Genomic DNA, 22,631 nt, shown 5'->3' on the forward strand with positions numbered 1-22,631 from the left:
TTGTAGGTCAGTTGCAATCCTCAGTGCTACCTTGATGGGGTCCATCAAATACTAATATTTCCAGGGTCTCCAAAAACCTAATGCCACCCCCCTCATTGTGCTAGGTACTCTCTACATATATAATAATTTAAAAAAAACCCAGTCTCTTCCACAAAGACCTTGCAGACTACTCTTATGATGGGACAACAGGTGGAGGAAATGGGTGGGGAGGATGACGACAATAATTGTGATTAAATTCAACACATGCACTCCACGATCAGCAGGATAAAGTTGTTCTGCAAAGCCACAAGATGTAAAAAACACATTTTTTGCTTTGCATCTTCTAATAGACCATGAAACACCAAGCTGGGGAAAAGGCAGATTTGCTGACTTTTCAGAGTGAGTCCAGTGCTTCTGATCTGAACTCCTTTACCTTGAATTGCTTGCGCATAAGTTAGCTAAGAGTACCAATGTCTGAGCTTGTCTGTGTACAATGTGTTTATGGACTTGGCATTTATATTTAAATATTCTCTGTCACACCCTGTGTTAATAGGCTTCACAGAAGTCCATTAAAACACAACCTATTCTTCTGCTTCAAGTGTCAGTGTATCTTGTGCCTTTCTCATCTCCACAATCTATGGAGTCTATTTGATACAAATATAGGTATGATCCATTGTAAAGAGGCATATGGTGATAATGCTTTCCTAGAAGATAGGCTTTCTTTACTTGCAGTGATATGTAAGCAGAATATCTTCAGCCACCATTTATACTCTACTGAAATGGGCCTGCTATCTTGTGAGTGGGCAGAAAGCCATTCTTCTAGCAGATGTGGATCCTATGCATGGTAAAGGCAATAGTCCAATCTGGGACTCTTGCTGTTCACTAGGAGCTTCAGTGTTCACAGATATGTTGGCACCTCCACTCCCCACATCCAGTTCAGAACCAAATTAAGTTTTGAAAAAAAAATATAAACTAATGAAGCCAAATGGGCAGAGTTTATATCTCCAGTACATTGGGGTGGGAAAAAAATTACAGTAAACAGGTCTCAGTGCCCCTTTAGCCTTCCAGTAGAAGCCACACAGATATGTTTAAAATGGTTTTATTGATGATTTAGCTCTGTGATTCTCATTGGACTGTGATTAGTATTAAATGTATAAGCATACAAGGATTGTTTTCATTGGAATTTTTCTAAAGAAAAGTCATAGGGTCATAATGGTGAAAATGGCATTTGTCATGGAAACAATAAAAATATCAAGTGGATTTTATTTTTCCATTGCAATTTTATGATAGTGAACAAATATGAACAAACTTAGTAGTTGCCCTATATCATAAACAACATTTGTAAATACAATCTAATGCTCCAATTTTGTTTGAATGTATATCTTTTGTTTTGATTTTATGTTGTGTAAGAAAGAAACCTTCCTACCCCTTAAAGAAATAACAGGTGTCTCACATTTTTCCCACTTGAAAAATCCCAAATGTCATGGATTATTTTTTTCCCCATCTAAACCTGAAAATAACAATGCCTAGGGCTCCCATGACACCTATGGCAAAACTGCTAACTTAAACAAAGGCAGCATTTTTGCCATGGGCTTGACAAATGTGTCAAATGTCAGACTTCTTTTCATCCCCAGACAGCTGGATTTCCTACCCCTACAGGGTGCAATGTTGAGACTGCTGGCCAAGTGGAGAGCCTGCTGTGATTAGTCAGTGCTTTCAGCATCATACCTATTGCAGTGCAGTAAGGAAAGTTCATTCTATTTCTTCCTTTGATTTATAGCAGTACTTAAAGAAATGTCTTATATAGGCTCTAGGTGCCTTTGACACAGAAAGATAACAAGATTACAGTAAATGCAGCAGTCTGTCCTTGCCCTAAAACCCAGATTAAAAATGAAAGCCAATTAAAGCCATGAGTGGCCACTGATAGTTTTTTCAAATTGAATGGCTTTCAAAGGGTCCTAAGCCCGAGCTCAAAACTTTGAGCAAAATTTACTGTGACAAATACAAGTCTCCAGCAATGGTGTGCCATTCAACACTTTAAAAGAATGCACAATAAACACAGAGTAGGATGCAAGTGAGCATGCAAAAAAAAGTACTGTATCCCTGAAGGCAACTGAAAAAGGGGATTTTGGCAGGATAAATTGTGTTCCTAACTGAGCTATTTCTAAATGCTAGCATTTAAATCCACCATTAAACGTGGGCACAACTGTATGCAAGGAGGACAGCTCTAAAAATCAGGCCTCTAGTATTTCAGTTTCCCATTTGGAAAATCTGGATGATAATGTGTACTTCACATAGATTTTAGAAAGAGTAATCAGACAATGTTTGTGACATGCACCACTGACACCAAGGGGAATTTTACCACTATTTCAGCGGCAGCAGGCTCAGGGCCCTAAAGCTGCGTGTTACTACTTTTATTCCTCCGAACCTTGCCATTAGGTTCCAACAGCCTCATTCCCCCAGAGAGCAGGATTCTGTTTATGAACCCAGGATCTTAAAAGGTCATCTACAGAACCAGTCTTAGTCCATGCCCTCACAGGCAGAGCAGTGAAAGCAGCAGCAAGTGGTTTTCTTTTAAAAAATATTTCACTTGCAAATACACCCTCTATTTCCCCCCATCTTTCAGATCACTTTTATCTCTAATGAGATAGTATTTCAATTGAAATAAATTAGTTAGCTGAAAAATCTTAGGTATCATTGAAATTCCATCTGATGTTCTTTGCAACACCCAAAGGTGGGATAATGCCTGTTCATATTTTCATTACAAAAATATAATAGAGACTTGAATGTCTAATGGTTACATTAGTCAGAATTACACACTACAGAGGATCACAAATAGAGAACTTCCTGTCACCTGTTGGCTATATAGAAAGAAAAAGACTGAAGTTAGGAAAGTTTCAAGAGGGAAGAAAAATATGACTGCTTTTCTAGATAAAACAGATGAAAAAAATAAGTAAAACTTACCACCGGCAAATTACTATCCAGCTTAATACTGCCAAACCACTGACCATAGTAACTCCTAAAATGATGGAGATTAAAGAGCCTTTAGGAATCCTTCCAGAATCTGAAACATGAAAAAAACATATTTCATTTGCACCAGCAAAAACAGCAAATGGTATTAGTGTGTCAGTCATAGTGGTTTTCCAACAAGCAACTTCAAACTTTCTGCCACAAATAGGAAGAATTGCAAGGCCATTACACTGTTCTCCTTCAAATCTTTCTTTCAACCTCTCCACTGCTACCTATAAAATACTGGAAGTTGAAGCTAAACAAATTCAGACTGGAAATAATGTGTATATTTTCAACAGTGAGGGTAATTAACCATTGGAACAATCTACCAAGGGTCATGGTGGATTCTCCATCACTGTTTAATTTTTAAATCAAGATTAGATGTTTTTCCAAAAGATATGCCCTAGGAATTGCTTTGGGGAAGTTCGGTGGCCTATATTATAGAGGGAGTCAGATTAGATGGTCACAATGGTCCCTTCTGGCCTTAAATCTATGACTCCATATTTCAAAATGGTTAGCCAGCAGGTGTGATGTGACTGCTGTGTATCTTGTAGACCATAACTGTTTCATTGTTACTTTGTGATTCCTCTCCCCTGTCTGTTGTTTCCACCTGTCGTCTCTCATCTTCTACCTAGACTGTAAATTCTTTGGGGGCAGGGAACATCTTTTTGTTATGTGTTTCTTGCCTGCACAATGATGCTAGAGCTTCTGCAATACAAATAAATAATAATAATACTAAGATGGACACATTATCCAATCTATAAGAAATTAGGCTTATATAGCAAATAGAGTGCCAGATTCTGTACCTCATCCTTACACAGGTGCACAATTGGAAGGAAAGGCATAAGGAGCCTTCCATCATTTCTTGCATAGCCTACATGTAGGTAAGTCACAATGGTAGCCCCTGCAATTCAGTGGAACACAAGGACTGCTCCCTCCCTATTCAAAGCACTGCAAAGCATACAGAGGGAAGGTGGAGAAACAAATGAGTCAAATACTGAAATCCTTGGTCAGATTTTATTCAGTGCTTAATTAGGTAAAACTCCCACTGAGAAAGGAATTCAACACCCTTGCAGTATCAAAATCATTACCATCTGAGGGCTGTTCATTCATATGTTGGCAGAGAGACAAGGTGAGGTAATACCTTTTATTGAACCAGCTTCTGTTGGTGAGAAAGACAAACTTCCGTGCCACACAGAGACCTGAAGAAAATCTCTGTGTGGCTCGATATCTTGTCTCTCACCAACAGAAGTTGGTCCAGTAAAAGATATTACCTCACCCATCTTGTCTATCTAGTATCCTGGGACTGACTTGGCTACAAGTACGCTGCACACGTTGGCAGACTAAGTTCAGATTCTATATACACAAAAGACACCATTACAGCTGATATAAATTTCACCTTTGTTGACCGTCTCAGACATTTCAGTTAGAGCTGGTTGAAATTTTTCAGTGAAGTATTTTTCCATTGCCAAATGCTGGTTCATTGACACCAAAATATGAGTGAATGAGACTTACCCCAGAATAGCCAGTTGCCTGGTGGTCATGGTATTTCTCTTGCATATGGAAGACCAGGGTTCAAGTCCTAGCATGGCCTGATTTGGAGCAGGAACTTGAACCTGAGTTTCCCAATTCCCAGATGAGCACCCTAACCACAAGGCGATTGGCTATTCTGGAATGAGTTTTCACTCTCCTGTGATTTTTCACAAAGAATTTCAAAAAGTCTCATTTTCATTCTGCATTGGAATGGAAATAATTTTTGAAACCTCAACATTTTTTGTGAAACAGAATTGACATTTTCTAGCCAGCCCTCATTTGAATAGCTGAGAATGAACTATCTTCTCAGCTCTAGAAGTGATCCATTCAGAACACACTTGAGACTTATCAGTTGAGTATTACTGAGAAGCTTGCCCTGCCAGTGTCCATGCTCCCTCTGCACCAAAGATTTAGTCTATTGGATTACTAATTTAGCACCCTTTTATGAGAAGGAGTGTTTCTCCGATCTAGCCATGGGGAGCTGTAATAAACTTGTCTCAGCTATAAATTGCTTTTTGTGTACGTATCATACAAACTGATTAAATAGTCCAATGAAGCAATTTATATTTTGTTTAGAGGTCAAAATATTAAATTATAAAAAAGCTATTAATCAAATTCAAAAGTCAAGTAAGAAAAGGAACCAAAAGTGGAATTTCCAGAAAGAGAATGTGTAATCCCAGTGCTAGCAGTAATCATGAAGGCCCCAGGGAAAGCCATGGAAGAAATACAACTGCAAAACCATTGCTGTGGGGTTAAATGGTTATTAGCCACATTAGAGAAAAACAAAATAAAATGAGGAAGAATGACAATCAACGCAAGATGGCTTAACTGTTTCATGGCAAAGTAATTAGAATATTTAAACTGACGAATCCAGGAAATGTGTGGGATTTACTGGTGAAAGAAGTTAAATGCGATGGTGGATAAGATAGTGTGATTTTAAATACTAGCAGTGGAAATATGCTGTATATAAATCAAAGTTCATAACAGAATAGACAAGCAATTGTTAGCACTATAGGGAAATGAAAAGCATATGATATTAATAAGGGCTGCTTTCCATATGTAATACCACCCAGACTCAACAAGGCTATAGAACCTGAGGGCACGTCTACAGTGTAATTAAAAACCCACAGCTGGCACATGCCAGTTGACTCGAGCTCGCAGGGCTCAGGCTAATGGGCTATTTAATTGCAGTGTTGACATTCAGTCTTGGGCTGCAGCCCAAACTCGGGAACCTTCCCACCTTGCAGGGCCCTAGAGCCCAGGCTCCAGCCCAAACCAGTATAGCTACACCACAATTAAATAGCCCCTTACCTTAGCCTAAGTCCCACAATCCTAAATCAGCTGGCATGGGCCAGCTGTGGTTTTTGAACTGCAGTGTAGACATGCTTTTAGGGTATGTCTACTCTGCAGTGTAAGACCAGGGTCCAAACGCAAGCTCAAGCCTAAGCCCCTTTCTATCTACGCAAAAATCATGCTAACCCAGCGCTTGGCCCAGGACCGCACAGGGATGGAGGATCCAAACCAGAGTTAAGCCAGGACCCAGGGTTTAAACCCTATTGCTTTGCAGTGTAGATGCAGCCCCACTGAACTCATGCTCTGGGACTCCACCAAAAGTATCCTCCAATCCCATGAGCTGAATTTCTTTGTCCTCTGGCCAGGCACGTTTGGTGGACAATCAAGATTCCCCACACTGGATCACGAACAAAAGGCTAGAGCAGCCACATTTTGGGAGGGCACTGGGAATTCTGGGACACGGGTTGTTGGACTTGAGTTTGTATAATGCAGTATAGCTGCTGGAGCCTCAGTTTGGGACCAAGGGTTCAACAATTCCTAATCTGGAATTCCTAACCAATTTCCTATACAAATGAGTATAGATGCTCAAGCCCTAGGTTAACAAACCCAGAGTCTGCTAGTTTGAGTTCTACTAATCCTCGTCTTATATTGCAGTGTAGACATACCCTAAGGGTCAGATTCTTCCACCCTTACTGAAATTGAGTAGAATCTTGTGGGCCTATTAAAATCAATGAGATTAATCACTTTGGGCCATCTTTACTCACAGTGAACAATAGCTTACTCCACAAATAGTCCAGTTTACTTTGATTAGTAATGGGGGATATAATCTGTCCCATGAGAAGAGAAAATCTTCCACGACAGTAGTTGCTTGCCAAGCATACAGAAAAGAACTACTTGCAAAACTGACACAATAAAACCCGGTCCCCAGAGCATAGAGTTGAGTAATGGAATGTACTACAGTTTGCAAGAGGATTCAGTGCACTTGAGCACACCAGTGTTACTACAACACTTCAGAATTCCTACAGCTTTACATAATTCTGAAATCGCTTTGGCATGTATTAATGGTTAGCTGCTAAATGCTCTTACCAATCTCTTTTTAGATGTTATCTAATTAGAAATTTGGTAGCATATTAGATAAACCTACCAAATTGAGCATTTTGTTTATTAGGAGAAATTCCCAAAGCATATTTTCTTCTAAGTATGAGATATGAGCAACTTTAGTCTCTTTCAATATGCATTAAAATCACCCAGCCTTGTTGCTTAGCTCCTTATTTGGTTACAGACTCTTCAGAAGTATACTGAATGGGTTATAGAAGTAGCTAACTGTAGTGGACTGGAAGACAAAGTATAGGTTTAAAAAATGTCGATTTTTTTTAACTGTTACTGCCTCTCTGGAAAAGAAAAATACAATGTAGGAATATATTATTAGGTTATATACATTTTATATATTTAGGAAATTTTCACCACAAGTCCTCTTCCTTCAGAGATTAGCAAAGGACAACTTTTAGTATTGTGCAGCGTTTATTCTTAGAATTTGGTTTTGTAATTACTTTGATTTTTGGTAACATTATCTACACCTTATAATTTATGAATTTATTATAGAGACTTCCTGTGTTACTTTTGGGCTAGATCATCAGTCTGCAATCTAGCCCTCGGCTCTGGAGCAGCCCAAAAGTAAAGCTGTTTGGGAATTTTCCATCAAAATTTCTGAGTATCTCAAATCTCCTACAAGCTGGTCTCCTTGGCTAGACTACATCTTCCATGGTATTGGGATCCCTCCTCTGACTGGGTTGGCAAAGTCCAGCCCAGACCTCTGTCTCCCTACTTCTCCAAGGAGAGAGTGAATGGTAACAAGTCTTTATTTGACATGCCAGTGGAACTACACTGTGTTGTGGAGACACGGCTACACCTACTCTTGTCCATTTGTGTGAGTGAGGGACATAGGATCTTTGTGGAATCAGCTTTCCGCTGATAGAAGCAGCATTGGTATTGTGCACTGACATGAGGGAGCAAGAGGGCACTGCACTGACAAGACGGGATCTGGCCCCTTGATATTCTAATTCTTTATGTATTTTTGAACAATAATGTACTGAGCAATTAATTATATTTTCCCCTCTCATTATTTATATTATAATTGAGCTCAAAAGGCTCCACTCAGGTTTGGGCATTTTAATAAATTGAAAAAAAAAAAGGAAACAAAAAAGAGGAATTCTATATACAGCACATTGCTTAAAGCCATTTAAAAACTATATACAGAAATATAGGAAATGTCATACTGAAACAGACTTATGGACCGTATAGTCCAGTATCTTGACTCTGATGGGGCCATGCCAGATGCTTTAGATTCATAGATTCTGACACCAGAAGGGACAATTGTGATAGCCTAATCTGACCCCATCTTTAATACAGGCCATCACACTTCCCCCAAATAATTCCTAGAACATATCTTTTAGAAAAAAAAATAAAATTGATGGAGAATCCAGCATGACCCTTGGTAAATTGTTCCAATGGTTAATGATCCCACTTTTAAAAATGTACACTTTATTTCCAGTCTGAATTTGTATAACTTTGGCTTCCAGTCATTGGATCATGATATATCTTTCTCTGCTAGATTGGGGAGCCCATTATTAAATATTTGTTCCCCATGTAGATACTTATGGAGCGTAAGCAAGTAAACTGTCACAGAATCCTCGGTAGTTCTCCCGCCAAGGGTGGGAGAATCTTACAACACCCAGTTGTCTACACTGGGTGGTTCCAGCACAGGCCCCACTTCCTTACTACTTGCAAGGGGGGTGGCTCTGCCCTTTGTGGGCCTTCTTAAGTCTCTCCAGCTGGAGTATCAAAATGAAAGTGACAAACCCCAACTCACTCAGGAATAATACCTCCCTGTAGCCCCAGCAATAAGAGAGGGTAGAGGGGCAAGTCTACAGTGCTGACAGCAATCTACCACCAACATCATGGGTTTTGGTTTAATCTCTCTGGCTAGGTTTCTGAGTCAGGCTCAGCCTGTCCATCTTACCCTGGGAGTCTGGGCTGGGGTGATGGTCTTCTGGCTAGGGGTTCCCTCTGAGGCTTCAGGGATCACTCCTGCAGTCTGCTGCTTAGCGCAGTCATGTTCATCTTTCCCCACTAAACGCAGTTCCCTCCCTTTTAATGGTCTCATGCATGATTGACAGGGCCAGAGGGGTGGGACTATCCCTGTCCCCAGGGCCTCTCTTGCACATTCCTCATCCTTGTGGGCGTCTATACACCTCATCACATCACCCCTTAACCTACTCTTTCTTAAGCTAAATAGATTGAGCTCCTTGAGTTTAATGCTATAAGGTAAGTTTTCTAATCCTTTAATCTTTCTCATGACTCTTCTCTGAACCCTCTCCAATTTATCAACATCCTTCTTAAATTGTGGGCACCAGAACTGGACACAGTAGCCCAGCAACAGTTGCACTGGTGCCAAATACAAAGGTAAAATGACCTCTCTACTCCTACTTTAGAGTCCCCTATTTATGCATCCCAGGATTGCATTAGCTCTTTTGGCCGTGTCACACTGGGAGCTGTTATTCAGCTGATTATCCCCACTTATTTTTCAGAATCAAAGATCTTCACAGAGTAACCCCACAATACTCTACTGCGATTTCTTCACGACCCCAGAGGAATTATGAATTTATTTCCACAATGAAAGCAGAACTCAGCTGAATTTCATATAAGAAATTCATAGGAAAATTGGCAATTTTAGATCACAATACTGAAAAAATGTTACCTGTCTAGCTGTGTGTCATCAAAGGATATACTGTTAGGATATATCTCTAATTCAGACAGATGATATTTGGATAATAGAAAAAAAAGGCAAAATCTTATCCTAAACAAAATTCTTCCCCTCATTCAGGTATACACCCCTATATGCTGCTGCCATTGGATGGCACTCTCTTCATTCCATTTCACTCCTTTCCTTCTAAAACGTTCCCCCCATAGTTTCCACTGTATGATTTTTTAAAAGGAGAGTGCGTGGAAGAGGGGTTTTCATGGCATTGTAATATATATTTGTAAAAGTAGTCTATATTATACCACTCACTAGTAGCAGTGACAATTTAGAGAGAGATTTTCAAAAGCACCTAAGAGATTTAAGAGTTACACGTCCCTTTAGTGCTTTGAAAATCTCCTTCTAAATGACATACCCATGGGCCACTAAACATTCCCTCTTTTATTGGTTCAAAGGGGTGTCTTCCTACCTTCTGTAAAGTTTATCTCCTATTCTAGTCATCATTTTTGTAAAGGATGACTGAATACCATTAAGTCACTTCCTTAATTTGAGGACATGACAATGGAGAAAGCAGAATTCATAAAGCAAAGATTAGCAACAAATGAGTGTTAAAATATTTATCATTGTTCTGAATGCAAGAGGTGCGGGCTGAACATTTCAACAATTTACGGTAACTCGTTAACTTCCCCAATCAAGCTTCCTGGTACAGATTTGTGTCTGAGTGAGAAATGTTTCCAACTTCAGAAAAGAATTGGGTCTAATGATGAATCCTACCCATAAAAAGGGAGTGAAGGTGTTATATGAATATACAGCATAGAATAGTTAACATTACTAGAGCTCTTCAAATTTTTAAGAAGATTGAAATCCACATAATAATGTGAAGTGCTCTCACAATTTTAAATCACTCTAAACTGCACAAGGCCTAAATTCCAATCACTTCCAAATTTCACCTGCTCATTTATGATAATCAGCTTGTCGGTTTAGAGAGGAGATTGGTTGCATTCTCACACAGGTTCACAAACTCATTACAAATGTATCAGGAAACTGCTTGGAGTTTGGAAAAAATGCCATTCTAACAAAAATTATTAAATCAATATCACCAAAAAATCAACCAACAATCTGGATGATACTTAAAAGCAATACAGAAAAATTACAGGTTAAATCTATTACTTTTGCATATTGCATAAAAACTGGATCTTTTCTGACCACAGATGGCTGTTGAGGACAGTAATCTATTGTCAATTCAATTAATGATAATGGTTCAAATGTACATTTTTGCATTTTATTCAAAAAGATCTCAAAGTGCTTTACAAATTTAACCCACCTCTGGGATCAGGGAGCTCTTTAACAGTACACAGGAATACTGTACACCTTTTACTTAGCTGAAACTGCATGAGCAACAATAAGTAGGCAGAGTGTAATTACCCACACAGGAGTATGGCTAAGACAGACCCTATAGCTAACACCCATTATCCTTGTGGAAAGTGCCAAAGAATCTTTAATTACTGCAAGTGATCAATACCTTAGTTTTACATGGACTCCAGGAACACAATACCTTCAAAAATAGTGCTGGAACATGGGTTTAGCACAAATTCATAAGGAAGTATGGACCTAGGAGGTTTCCTCTTCAGATATTGACCTGACCACACAGTAATTAGGTAACAAAATCTGATGAGATCACAGCACAAATGTGGAATGCCTGCAGTTTAATCCTTGGATTTAAGGAGAGGGATTGTGTTCTTCTTAAAAAGTCTGTCAATAAAGATTAAATCCAAAGTGTAATTTCTGTTGATTTATAGTAAACAGGAATAAACAGCTGCTGATTGATTGGCCAAAGTGAAGCTGAGGTATTAATCAATCTCAAAAGCATTTATGGTAGTTATACTATAAAACAATTCAGATTATTCAGCAAAATGGGGCATAAACCTGCTGACCCAGGGAATTTATTATCGAATTAGGTTTTCTTCTACAGCTTTAAACTTGAACCATGGCAGGAGTCGGTATCCCTGGACTCCAGTGGTTACTGGTACATTCATTGTTCATAGGCTTCAGCAAAATATATATATATTTAAATTTAAACATAGAATCAGACATAGAGGGTCTGAGCTCAGATTACAAACCCCTCTCCCCCGCCATACACAGAGAGCTAGATTGTAGCAGTTATCTCACATCTCTGTATAGAGGGACATGGAGCTGTTCTGCCCCAGGATGGGAGCCACGAATTCTCCATTCACATGGGCATGGGGTTGGCAATTTGTTCCACCCACTCAGATTACTCTCCACTCATGTGCCACCCCTGCTTCATGGACCAGTACAGAGAGGAACTGGAGTCATGACCTCTGTCCCACATGGTGACCCAGTCCTGGAGGCAGCAGGAGCAAGCAGTCCCTGTGTTCTCCAGAACACAGGAAACACTACTTTGGTAGCGCAAGATCAGGGAAATTTCTTCCACAGCCTCGTCTGTCTGTGCCTTGAGTGTATTGCTCTGCCTCCAAGGCCTTTTCATAGAGCTTCCCAGGGTCCCTCTGAGTTCCTGACTGGGTCTTCAGCCCCTAACCCTGCTTCATTGCTCCACACTGTTGTGCATCCAGGTGACCTCTGGAGAGGCAGTTCACTCTCTGCCTCTTAGAAAGCAGGTAGGATTTCTGAACCCTTTCATATCCTATTATAGAACAAACCAGAACAGAGTTAAATAATGTTTTCATATCCTTGTGACGGGTTGAGACATCTACACTATCTCTTCTGGAAACTGATACTTCAACAGCACCATAAACATATAATGCACTTTACAAACAAATGAAAGTCAAAGCCCAAGGTCATTGCAATCAGTTAAACAAAGATGCACATTGGATAACAGCTCAATGGCAAGGGGTGGGGACATTACTGGTGAGGACTTCAGCATTTGATGATTCCATGGAAGATATTTAAGGAGGAATTTGAAAGAGAAATGTCTAGTGATGTCACTCTGAGGTGTGGTTAGGATGAATGCATTAGCAAGGGTAGGTTAAGAGGTGTATAATTGTTAAAAAAATGGGAGGTCTTTAGAACAGTGATTCTTTTTTTCATTCTTAAGATATATCCTGTTGTGTACCCCCTCCCTTCTCTATCCTCCCAGTCCTATACCTGACCGGTGACAACTACACTATGTGGTTACACAGTAAAGCATGACAGTGTTACAGATACAAGATGAAAATAAACTTACTTCAAGTGACTGTGGCTGGCTGGCTATACCCCCCACCCTTGTCTGTATCTATGCTGTTTATTTTTTCTCCCTGGGGCGAGGACTTCGCATATATTTGTATCAAATCTTCCCCTTGTTGCTCCAGACTCTACCAATTGAATCTATCTGGACTAATCAGAAATTTAGTTTTACCTCTCTGGATCTGGAGTAGTCCACAAATTTGCCCATGACTGAATTTAAAGGAACATGATGCAAAGACAGACAAGAAGCACCTGCACAGCCTACAGAATGATGTCTTTTTTTCCCAATTCTGTAGGTTAAAAAAATCCAGGAACCCCGTATGAGTTCTTGCATGTGACACAATCAACAGTATGTGTCACTCCTTGCAGACTGACATATGCCTCAACATTATGAAAGAAGCAGTTCTATAGACCACCTGGAAGTCTCTGAGAACCATTAACAGTCCCAAACCACAGTTTGACAAGCATCAATAAGTGGTTTGCTGTTTGCAAGGAAACAATATATGGCATGACTCTTCTGGGATATTATCAGCTGACATTCTCATTGTGCAATTCAAAGCAATGTCCAGCTGGCTTCAGGGTTCCATAACTGAGGTTTGCAGTGAAATGGGAGACTAAAACTACATTCAATGAGATTCACAGCCCATCAATAATGTTACAAAATACACCATTGCTTTAAAAAAAGAAAACTTTTTGAACCAGATAGAGTGCTACATAGAGAGAGTTCTGAAGAGTACATCACATTATGTTTACCTTCAAAAGAGTGTGAATGTCCCCCCACTTTTTTTTTGGAGGTTCACAACAATGAATCAGGATAACCAACTCCTAAGTTTCATTTTGTAAATGTGAATTAGCCCTGTCACCTGCCTATCCCTGCTACCTGGAGCTGTGCTGGCACTTTGGGGAACTCGTCCTTCTCCTTTCACCCTCAGAAGCACTGATCTTTCAGCTCTAAAGGTGGGCAATCCATGAAACTAGACAAACAGACATTTCTAAAAAGAAAAATCAAGGGGCTGCACAGTGTTCCCTTTAATTTTTTCCATCCATGTGCAGAATTAATTTTGTTATGTGCACCATATCGAGGGAATGTGAAGATGTGCGCCACCAGTAGAAACCAAAACCCTAGATATAATATATACTTTTAAAAAGTTACCATAGGGATAATTACTCCAGCCAGGAGAGCATAGGTATTTTAGAACTCACTACTCAAAGAATTAAATTTAAGCATAAGAGAGAAATAAAAATTATGAAATGCACAGACCCGTCAAAAAACTAAAATAACACACTTTGAAAGAAGTATCAAAAAGTAACAATAACAATACAAGTATGCGTTGGGAGGTGAGTGTGAAAGACAGTGTGTGTGTGTGAGAGAGACAGAGACACGCACCATGTGTGTGTGACAGACACAGAGATACGCCTTGCCCATTTAAATACACTGTCCCCACTTTAAGTATGCTGCCCTTTTAAGAACCCCACAGCTCTTGACCACCACAGGATTCTGCCAGAAGGGTGGAGTAATTGTGGAAGTACAAGTCATCTGGTGAGGGGCACTTGGCCAGCCAGTGCAGCTCCAAAAGTGAGTATCACTGGCTCACATGCAGCCGGGTATGCTAATTCCATGCATCCCTGGAGCACACTTTGCCAGCAGGGATTATATGGATCTCTAGCGTCAAACTAAATCTACCTTCCCTAGCAGTAACTCTAGGGGAAGATGGCAATGCAATGATGGAGATGCAGGTCTCCTCACTGGAACAGGGGTAGCAATTCACACCCTTATGCATTAGCAAGGCTAAACTGAGTTCATCTCATTTGCCAATAGGAAATGGTTTAACGGCCTCAACTCAATACACAGGTGGGTAAATCACATAAACTACTCCTGTCATTTGTCTGAGCATAGAGGTCTAGGATTGAATGGTCTTTAAAGACTGTATGGAGATTGATTATTGTACGGCCTGTTTCTGTGAGAAATCAGATTAATCATAATGGTCATTTCTGGCTTTAAAATCTGTGAATCTATTGAACCTCTCTATCAGTGCATGAGGTATTCTCTCTGTGAAAAGCTTGAAGCTTTCTTTGCTTATCTCTCTCCGCAGCTCAGGTTAGAAGAGGGAGTTAGCATCCTGAATTTTGCTCAAACAATGAGGGAAAATCATCTAACACATTGAGTGTGTTTTCTAAACACTGACCAAGAGAAATCTAGAACATAGAGGCATTTATTCAAGCTTCCATAGGCTGAACAACTTACTAAGTGCAAGTATTTTGCTACAACCCATAGATAATTATGATTACTACTGCATCTCTTCTCTTAAAGGGAAGTTTGTGTATTCTAAAGCTTCATGTTGCTCTTAAAAACTTTCCATTTTAACTTTGATGACTTGTCAATGTTACCTCAGTAATATCAGTATTCCCTATGTAGTATCTGATTCAGGTAGGTAGTGAGTCAAATACTATCTTGGAGCATAACAAAGGAATAGTGAAAATGCTGAGGTTTAGGCTGTAGATTTGAAGGGTGATTGCTGTGTGTATATATTCAATACTCTGACTTTGCCTGACAAAATCTGACTGTATCTTTATAGGTCTGATTGTTTAAATTCTGTGTGTGTGTGTGTGTGTGTGTGTGTGTGTGTGTGTATGTATCAAATTATATACATATATAATAATTTAATCTGTTAAGAACATATTTTGTATAACAAATCATTTTTGACCCCAGGTTTACAATTTGCACACCCAAACCACTGGAACAGTTTTAATGGATGGAGGGATCATTACATTACCCAAGCACGTTCTTCCATCTTCTGCCAGTTCGTAAGGATCCGTGCAGGCACACTGGTAGCCGCCTATGGTGTTAATGCATTTAGCAGATGTATGGCATGATGGATTAATTTGCTTTTCACATTCATTGATATCTATAAAGTGGAAACACATTGATAACAGAGAGTCAGAAACTAAGAGCCTTGTTCACTACATTCTTGTACACACCAACTGTCTGTAACAGGTATTCCAAAGAGAAGGATATTTGTGCACTAAAAATAAAATATATATCAATAATGTCAATATTACTCCTTTCTTATATGTGGGCAAAATTGCTAAGCAATTATGTGTAACTTTTTACTGCTGGAAATGACCAAAAAAAAAGAAAAAGAGAGAGAAGAGAGTAACTAGTGCAGCCATCAAATAATCTGTGGTGGTTTACTAAAAGTTAAGCTATAGTCATTTCCAAGTTATAAACTGCAAGTTATTGAATTTCTGAAAGCACCGTGCATAACACTAGATAATCTCGCGCGCACACACACACATTCACCACAGAACTTCTTGGTGCTTTCAATTTTCCTGTGAACCTTCCCCTAGGGTACAGTGCTGCCAGTCCTACACTCTTGTCATTAGACCCCTCTTTTCTTCCATAAACATGTGTAATTTTGAAACCATCTTCAGAAATGCCTTCTTGATTTAATTACTTGCTGTATTCTTAATTTACGGTACTATGTTTAAAGACTGGAAACACACTGTCCAGACAGGCATGTAACAAAGTAAGAGCTTCCTACTGTAAAACTCAAGTAGCATCTGCATTAAGTGGGTTTTGATGGTTTTCTGTTAATAAATGCAGTGTTTATTATACTGCTTGTTTTCCTATAGCAGATATACAGCCTTTTGTTGACATTACTTAACATATTAACAAAAACTAGGACAAGAAATGAGTCATTCATGTAATTTATTTATTCAGTTTGCTGCCAGAACATTAATCTATTGAAAAAGAATTATTATAATTCATTTAACAGCTTTATTTTTTTATAGGGTATTTATGTGGGTGGAACTCAGAGGATAAGTAGGATTTGAATAAAGGAGAAAGCTGCAAATTTAATTTGATTTTTATGTATATGGTATACAATTAAAGTAAAAAGCTTTTTATTCCACTTCCATAGGCATGCTGATAAACAGACTTATTGAAGATCAGCTGTAGCACGTGCATTCAAATTAATTTGCCACCATCCATGAAGTATTTTCAGGGTTCATTTTCTTTTCATTTTCTTGAGTGTTCTCATGAAGTCTGAACCATTTGAATCTATATAAACTCACAAAGATGAGCACACAGAGGGTGTGGAATCCTGCATAAAGTAAACTCATATATAGTAAAATCCCATTAGTGCAATATTTGCAATGCTCCTTCTTTTCTCTTTATGTCTCTCCTCGTTTCCTCCTCCGCCCCAAAGAAAAAAGGGGCGGAAGAGGAAAAGGGGAGAAATGGGAAGAAGAAGATAGATAAACAAAAGCCAGCCCCTGAAAATTTTAATAAACATTCATTAAAATTGCTGAATGAACAAGAAAAAATGCCTTTGTCATTTTTCAATCAGCTGTATGTTTCAAGTTGCAATACTTATAGCACTTCAGTAAACCTGTTGGGGGCTTATTATTATTAAAACAAAAATACTTTGCCTTTTTGTTTTAAGATCAAAATTCCTTTTTTTTTGTAGCTCTTGCTTCACTTACTGGCTGGATGCATGGGCTGCTGGTGCTGTACTAGTCATGTAGGGGAGAGAGTCCACTGAAACAGCATCAGAAAACTGCCTGGAATAGTCCCTAGCTGTTGTTATGATTCTGGCTGTAGGAAGAGGAAATGTACACCTCTCACTTCTTTTCCCTTATGAGATTCCCACTGGGAGCTACAGAGCTTCATGCTAGTTTGATAGTTCATGTTTTACTAGTTGGTTTCCCTTGGTATCACTTGCATAAACCCAATTGCTTGATCAGGACTGGAAGAGTCTGAGATTCTGCAGCTGGGAAGGGAAGTGTGAAGTAACCGTGGAGTCCCATCAATACCTCCTCAGAAGGTTAGCTATCTTTTTATCATATACAACAGCTTCTGTGGCTGCCAGAACATGGAAAGGGAAAGGAGTTTTGAAATAGTTTATTTTTTTAACAGGAAATAATAAGAATTTTTTATTTTTGGTGAATCGTATTAGTCTTGGTCATTAAAAAGTCAGATGTGTGAATACAGATACCTATACAAACTGGTGGTTGAAAATTCCATCCTCTGCTTGTACAGGTTAATTGTTCTTCTCCTTGGAGTTGGTACCCATGTTGACATGAGTAAATCACCATGGATTTTCCAAATTCTGAGCAATATACAAAGTCTCCATTTGCTACTCCCGTTGGGAATCCACATGTTCCCTCTAGAAATATAAAAAGGACACATTATGAGTTAAAGACACATTTCAGCTTTACTAGTTTTATCTCTCGCACATCACTCTCCATGTCTACTCTATGTTGACTTCAGTGAGACTACTCATGTTCCTCAAGTTAAGCAGGAGCTTTTAAGGGCCTAAGTGCAGTATTTAGGATATCCGTATGTGGTAACTCTTGTTAGAGGTTGACTTTTTAATAGTGAGTACTGTACAATTATAACCTATCTATGGTACTTATGTGGCCCTTATTACTGCAGTGCCTCACTTCAAAACATCCAGTGTAGTACGGAAGTACTATTATTTTACAAATGGGGAACTGAGGTATCATGAGATCAAGTGATTTGCCTAACGTCACAGGAAATCTGTGTTAGAGCAGGCACTTGAACTCATGTCTCCCAAGTTCTGGGCAACTCTGTAGCGACTGGACCATTCTTCCGACCCATTTAATAAATATACTTAATTCTCAGATTACCTTGCTGATTGCTTTCCTGCCACACTTCTAAATTTATTCCAGGTATATTGTCACATGACTCAAAGTCTTGAGGAAACTTCCCAAGTTGAAAGGCATCAGGTGGCACTTCTGAGAGGCCTGTGTTATCGCAGATTATACGGGACAAAGAATGTTTTCTTAGTTCATGCCTTTGCGTTTCTGTGAAAACATGACGGTTTTCCCACCAAAATCTGCAAAGATTGGTAGGTGCTTGTTAAAAAGATTACATTCCATGTGTTAATTATTTCTGTTTGCAGAGTGCACTATTATTATGAGACAAAAAATAAGCATTTAATCAAAACACAGTTAAGGAATATGCACTGTACTAATGGCAATACAACAACAACTACATTGATTGAAGATATATGTGCTCAATGTAAAATTGGTTATGGGCTCAATCCTGCAAAGTGCTCAGTTCTCCTGCAACATGCTAAACATCCCCAGCTCCTATGAAAGTCAGTGGGAGTTGAGCATGCTTAGGCTTTGGCTACACTTACACTTCAAAGCGCTGCCGCGGCAGCACTTTGAAGCGCTAAGTGTAGTCAAAGCGCCAGCGCTGGGAGAGAGCTCTCCCAGCGCTGTCCGTACTCCACCTCCCTGTGGGGAATAACGGACAGCGCTGGGAGCCGCGATCCCAGCGCTGGGGCTTTGACCACACTGGCGCTTTGCAGCGCCGCAATTTGCAGCGCTGGAGAGGGTGTGTTTTCACACCCTGCTGCAGCGTTGCAGATTTGTAAGTGTAGCCAAGCCCTTAATATCTTACAGGAGTGCTCAGCACTTGGCAGGACTAAGGTCTAACCGTTTTTCCCTGACAGGGGCATCTTAAGAACCACCCCTTAAAATTAACAAAATCAAGAGGATGAAATCATCTTGTAAAAGGGGTGGGGAGGGGAATGTAAAAGAGGTGGTTCTGACATCCGAAGAGGAAGTTATCCATTAGAATAATGTACTGGAGGGTGGGGTGGGTGCAAGTGTGTTCAGAAGGTTGAGTGGGGAAGAACAATTTGACACTGCTCTTGAAATCTTCCCTTCTTCACTATCAATCTCCTCCCACCAGGAAATCAGATACCCTCCGAGCCATAAAGAATGGAGATATTTTCAGCACAAGGATGATCACTATTCATATATGCAGACCTGGTAATCAGTTATTGCTTTTCATTAATTAAACATAATAAATATAAAAGTCAAATCTTAGAAGATAAATTTGAAGGTAAATTGCTTGTACCTTATGCTGAGTGTTACATGCACCAGTAGTCAGACTATGCATTTGTAACTTACATGTCTCCACAATACAGAATTTGTTAAACATATGTTACAGGACATGTCACCAATGTATATATAAATTAGCTTGAGAGGGAAATGTTCATCTTAGGAGTAACAATCAATTCAGACATGACAAGCCATAGTATACTCTACAACCAGACAGCCAAAAGATCAGCTTCAGAATGTTTGCCTCTTTCTGAATCCCAACACAGCGTGAAGCATCTGAATAAGAAAAGGCAAGGGATGAAGGAGTAACTCCAGATGGAGCAGAAACAATTTTTTCCAAATGACTCTATTGGAGTTCAAGTGTGGACTTGATTTGGCCAATTCAAAAGGGAATAATTTCCATTTTAGTCATGTAGCTGAGAGATTCTGATCCTACCAGGATAGAGTTCAACCAGTCAGAAATCTTGCTCAATTCTTATTTATCATCTTAAATCAATATCTGGGAACTGATATCTTGAACTCCTTGTTAACTGGTATCTCAATTAATATATGAATCATCAGGTTACCTGAGCATTGTATGACTAAACCAAAGTCACTAAATTAAAAAAAAATAGAATTTTCCTTTCACTCCCCTAGAGGGATGACAACCAAACCAAACCATTACACGTTTTGTCAGTATTTGTCAATCAACTTGTTATTACAGCCTGCCTATACAATCTTCTTCCTCCTTCTTGATGCTTCCCTATTCAGGGTCAACAAATTTTATAGTTTTCTTCCAAAACTCATGATTGTACACCTTGCTGTTGTGCAATTAGTCTCACTAAGGTCCACTGATATTTGATCCATGGAAGAATCTTTGGCCTTTCTATTGGTTGTCCATGATCATCGCAAGGGCCACCCTACCAATGTTGCTTTCAGGTCTCCACTGGACGTGTCTATAACAACATAGCCTAGCTTCCCTATATTTGTCTTCAACTGGGGCAACCAGCATTAGGTCCCTCACAACCTCCTTTCATTTCCTATCACAGAGTGTCTTAACATTTGACCATCTCAACATCTTCATTTCCATGGTGGAGAGCATAATTTCTTTTCCTGTGTCTGGTCAAATCTCAGTTTCATACATTAGGATGGGTCAAATTACAGTTTTATGGTATGTCTACACTATAAAAAAAAGGTCTCATGGCAGCGAGTTCAGAGCCAGATCAGCTGACTGTGGCCTGTACCACAGGGCTAAAAGTAGCAATGAAGACGTTGCCGCTTGGGCTCTGAGACTCACCCCCTTTGCTGGGTTTCAGAGCCCAAGCTCCAGCCCAACAACAAAGTCCATACTGCTATTTTCAACCCCCATGCCAGAGGCCCGTGAGCCTGAGTCCGTTGACCTTGGCTCTGAATCTTGTTGACAATCTTTTTTTGCAGTGTAGATGTACCCTTTAACACTATACCTTTTAACTTCATTGGCATCTTTTTATCACAGAGAACTGGGGTCAGCTCACACCATTTGCATCAAGCAGAATTGGTACAATGTCAGGCATAGAAATCATAGAAATATAGGACTGGAAGGGACCTCAATAGGTCATCTAGTACAGTCTCCTGCACTGAAGCAGGACTAAGTGTTATCTAGACCAGTGGTTCTCAAAGCTGGTCCGCCGCTTTTTCAGGGAAAGCCCCTGGCGGGCTGGGCAGGTTTGTTTACCTGCCGCGTCTGCAGGTTCAGCTGATTGAAGCTCCCATTGGCCGCGGTTTGCTGCTCAAGGCCAATGGGGGCTGCGGGAAGGATGGCCAGCACACCCCTCGGCCCGTGCCGCTTCTCGCAGTCCCCATTGGCCTGGAGCGGCAAACCGCGGCCAGTGGGAGCCGCGATCGGCCAAACCTGTGGACATGGCAGGTAAACAAACTGGCCTGGCCTGCTAGGGGCTTTCTCTGAACAAGCGGCCAACCGGCTTTGAGAACCACTGATCTAGACCATCCCTGACGTGTTTGTCTAACCAGTTCTTAAAAACCTCTAATGATGGAGATAAATGACAGAGATTCCAAAATCTCCCTAGGTAATTTGTTCTAGTGCTTAACTACCCTTACAGTTAGGAAGTTTTTCCTAATGTCTAGCCTAAATCTCTCTTGCTGCAATTTAAGCCTGTTACTTCTTGTCCTCCCCTCAGTGGTTATGGAAAACAATTTATCACCCTTCTCTTTATAACAATATTTTACTTACTTGAAGATGGTTATGTCCCCTCTCACTTTTCTCTTCTTCAGACTACGCTCAGGAGGACCTTTGTCAGCAACCACTGAACCTAGGCATTTAAATTCTTTCACTCTTCTAAGCTCTCTGCCTGTAATTTCCTTTATGCTGAGCCCACGTGCTCAGTTATCATAGCCTCGGTCTTACCAACATTCACTCTAAGTCCCACCTGCTCAAAACTATGCCCTGTCTCTATAGTCCAATGGTTTGTCAAACTTAATGGAAGGAAGTGAGTGTTTTTATTATTAGCAGCCAAACAACCACTGCATTTGATTGCTATTTTAAGAGGTTAAATTGTTAAAGAAGCCAACTTAAGGGGGGAGAGGAAGGTCAGAAAGATGGCAGAATTAAGCATATATGTTGTTATTTAAACTCAGATATGTTTTATATACTCAAAATAAGGGACAATAAAAACCATCATATCTAACATTCTCATAGTTATTTAATGCTAGTAAAATTGTAAACGATTCAGAAGACTTGAAATGGTGTTTAAAACAAGTCTGTGTGAACTGTTTGTCATGATCATAAAAATGGCACAGCATTTAACAATGTTTCATTCTTTGTGTTACATTCTTTGAGTTCATTAAAAATTTTAAAAGTCCACATTTAAAACCTATGGACTAGATTTTTATGTACTTCACAGAGATGTCACATCACTCTGGCAATATAAAGGGGCTTTAATGTGGGTGTGAAAAAAGAATTAATCTAATTGAGACTCTGGCCCTAAAGATCTAATAAGTAATA

At 39.7% G+C, this 22,631-nt stretch overlaps 1 protein-coding gene across 1 annotated transcript in view; it reads right to left on the bottom strand.

Moving 5' to 3' along the window:
* The window catches only part of TPO (thyroid peroxidase), an 85,690-nt gene that overhangs the window by 18,089 nt on the left and 44,970 nt on the right, over positions 1 to 22,631 (bottom strand). The window contains exons 11-14 of the mRNA XM_045009354.1: positions 18,425 to 18,633; positions 17,770 to 17,940; positions 15,547 to 15,678; positions 2,944 to 3,043 (exon numbers count right to left, since the gene is read on the bottom strand). Coding sequence (XP_044865289.1) covers positions 2,944 to 3,043; positions 15,547 to 15,678; positions 17,770 to 17,940; positions 18,425 to 18,633 — 612 coding nt within the window. The remainder of the gene's footprint in view (positions 1 to 2,943; positions 3,044 to 15,546; positions 15,679 to 17,769; positions 17,941 to 18,424; positions 18,634 to 22,631) is intronic.

Source organism: Mauremys mutica, chromosome 3 (assembly GCF_020497125.1).
Source record: "Mauremys mutica isolate MM-2020 ecotype Southern chromosome 3, ASM2049712v1, whole genome shotgun sequence".
NCBI classification, from domain to species: Eukaryota; Metazoa; Chordata; order Testudines; family Geoemydidae; genus Mauremys; species Mauremys mutica.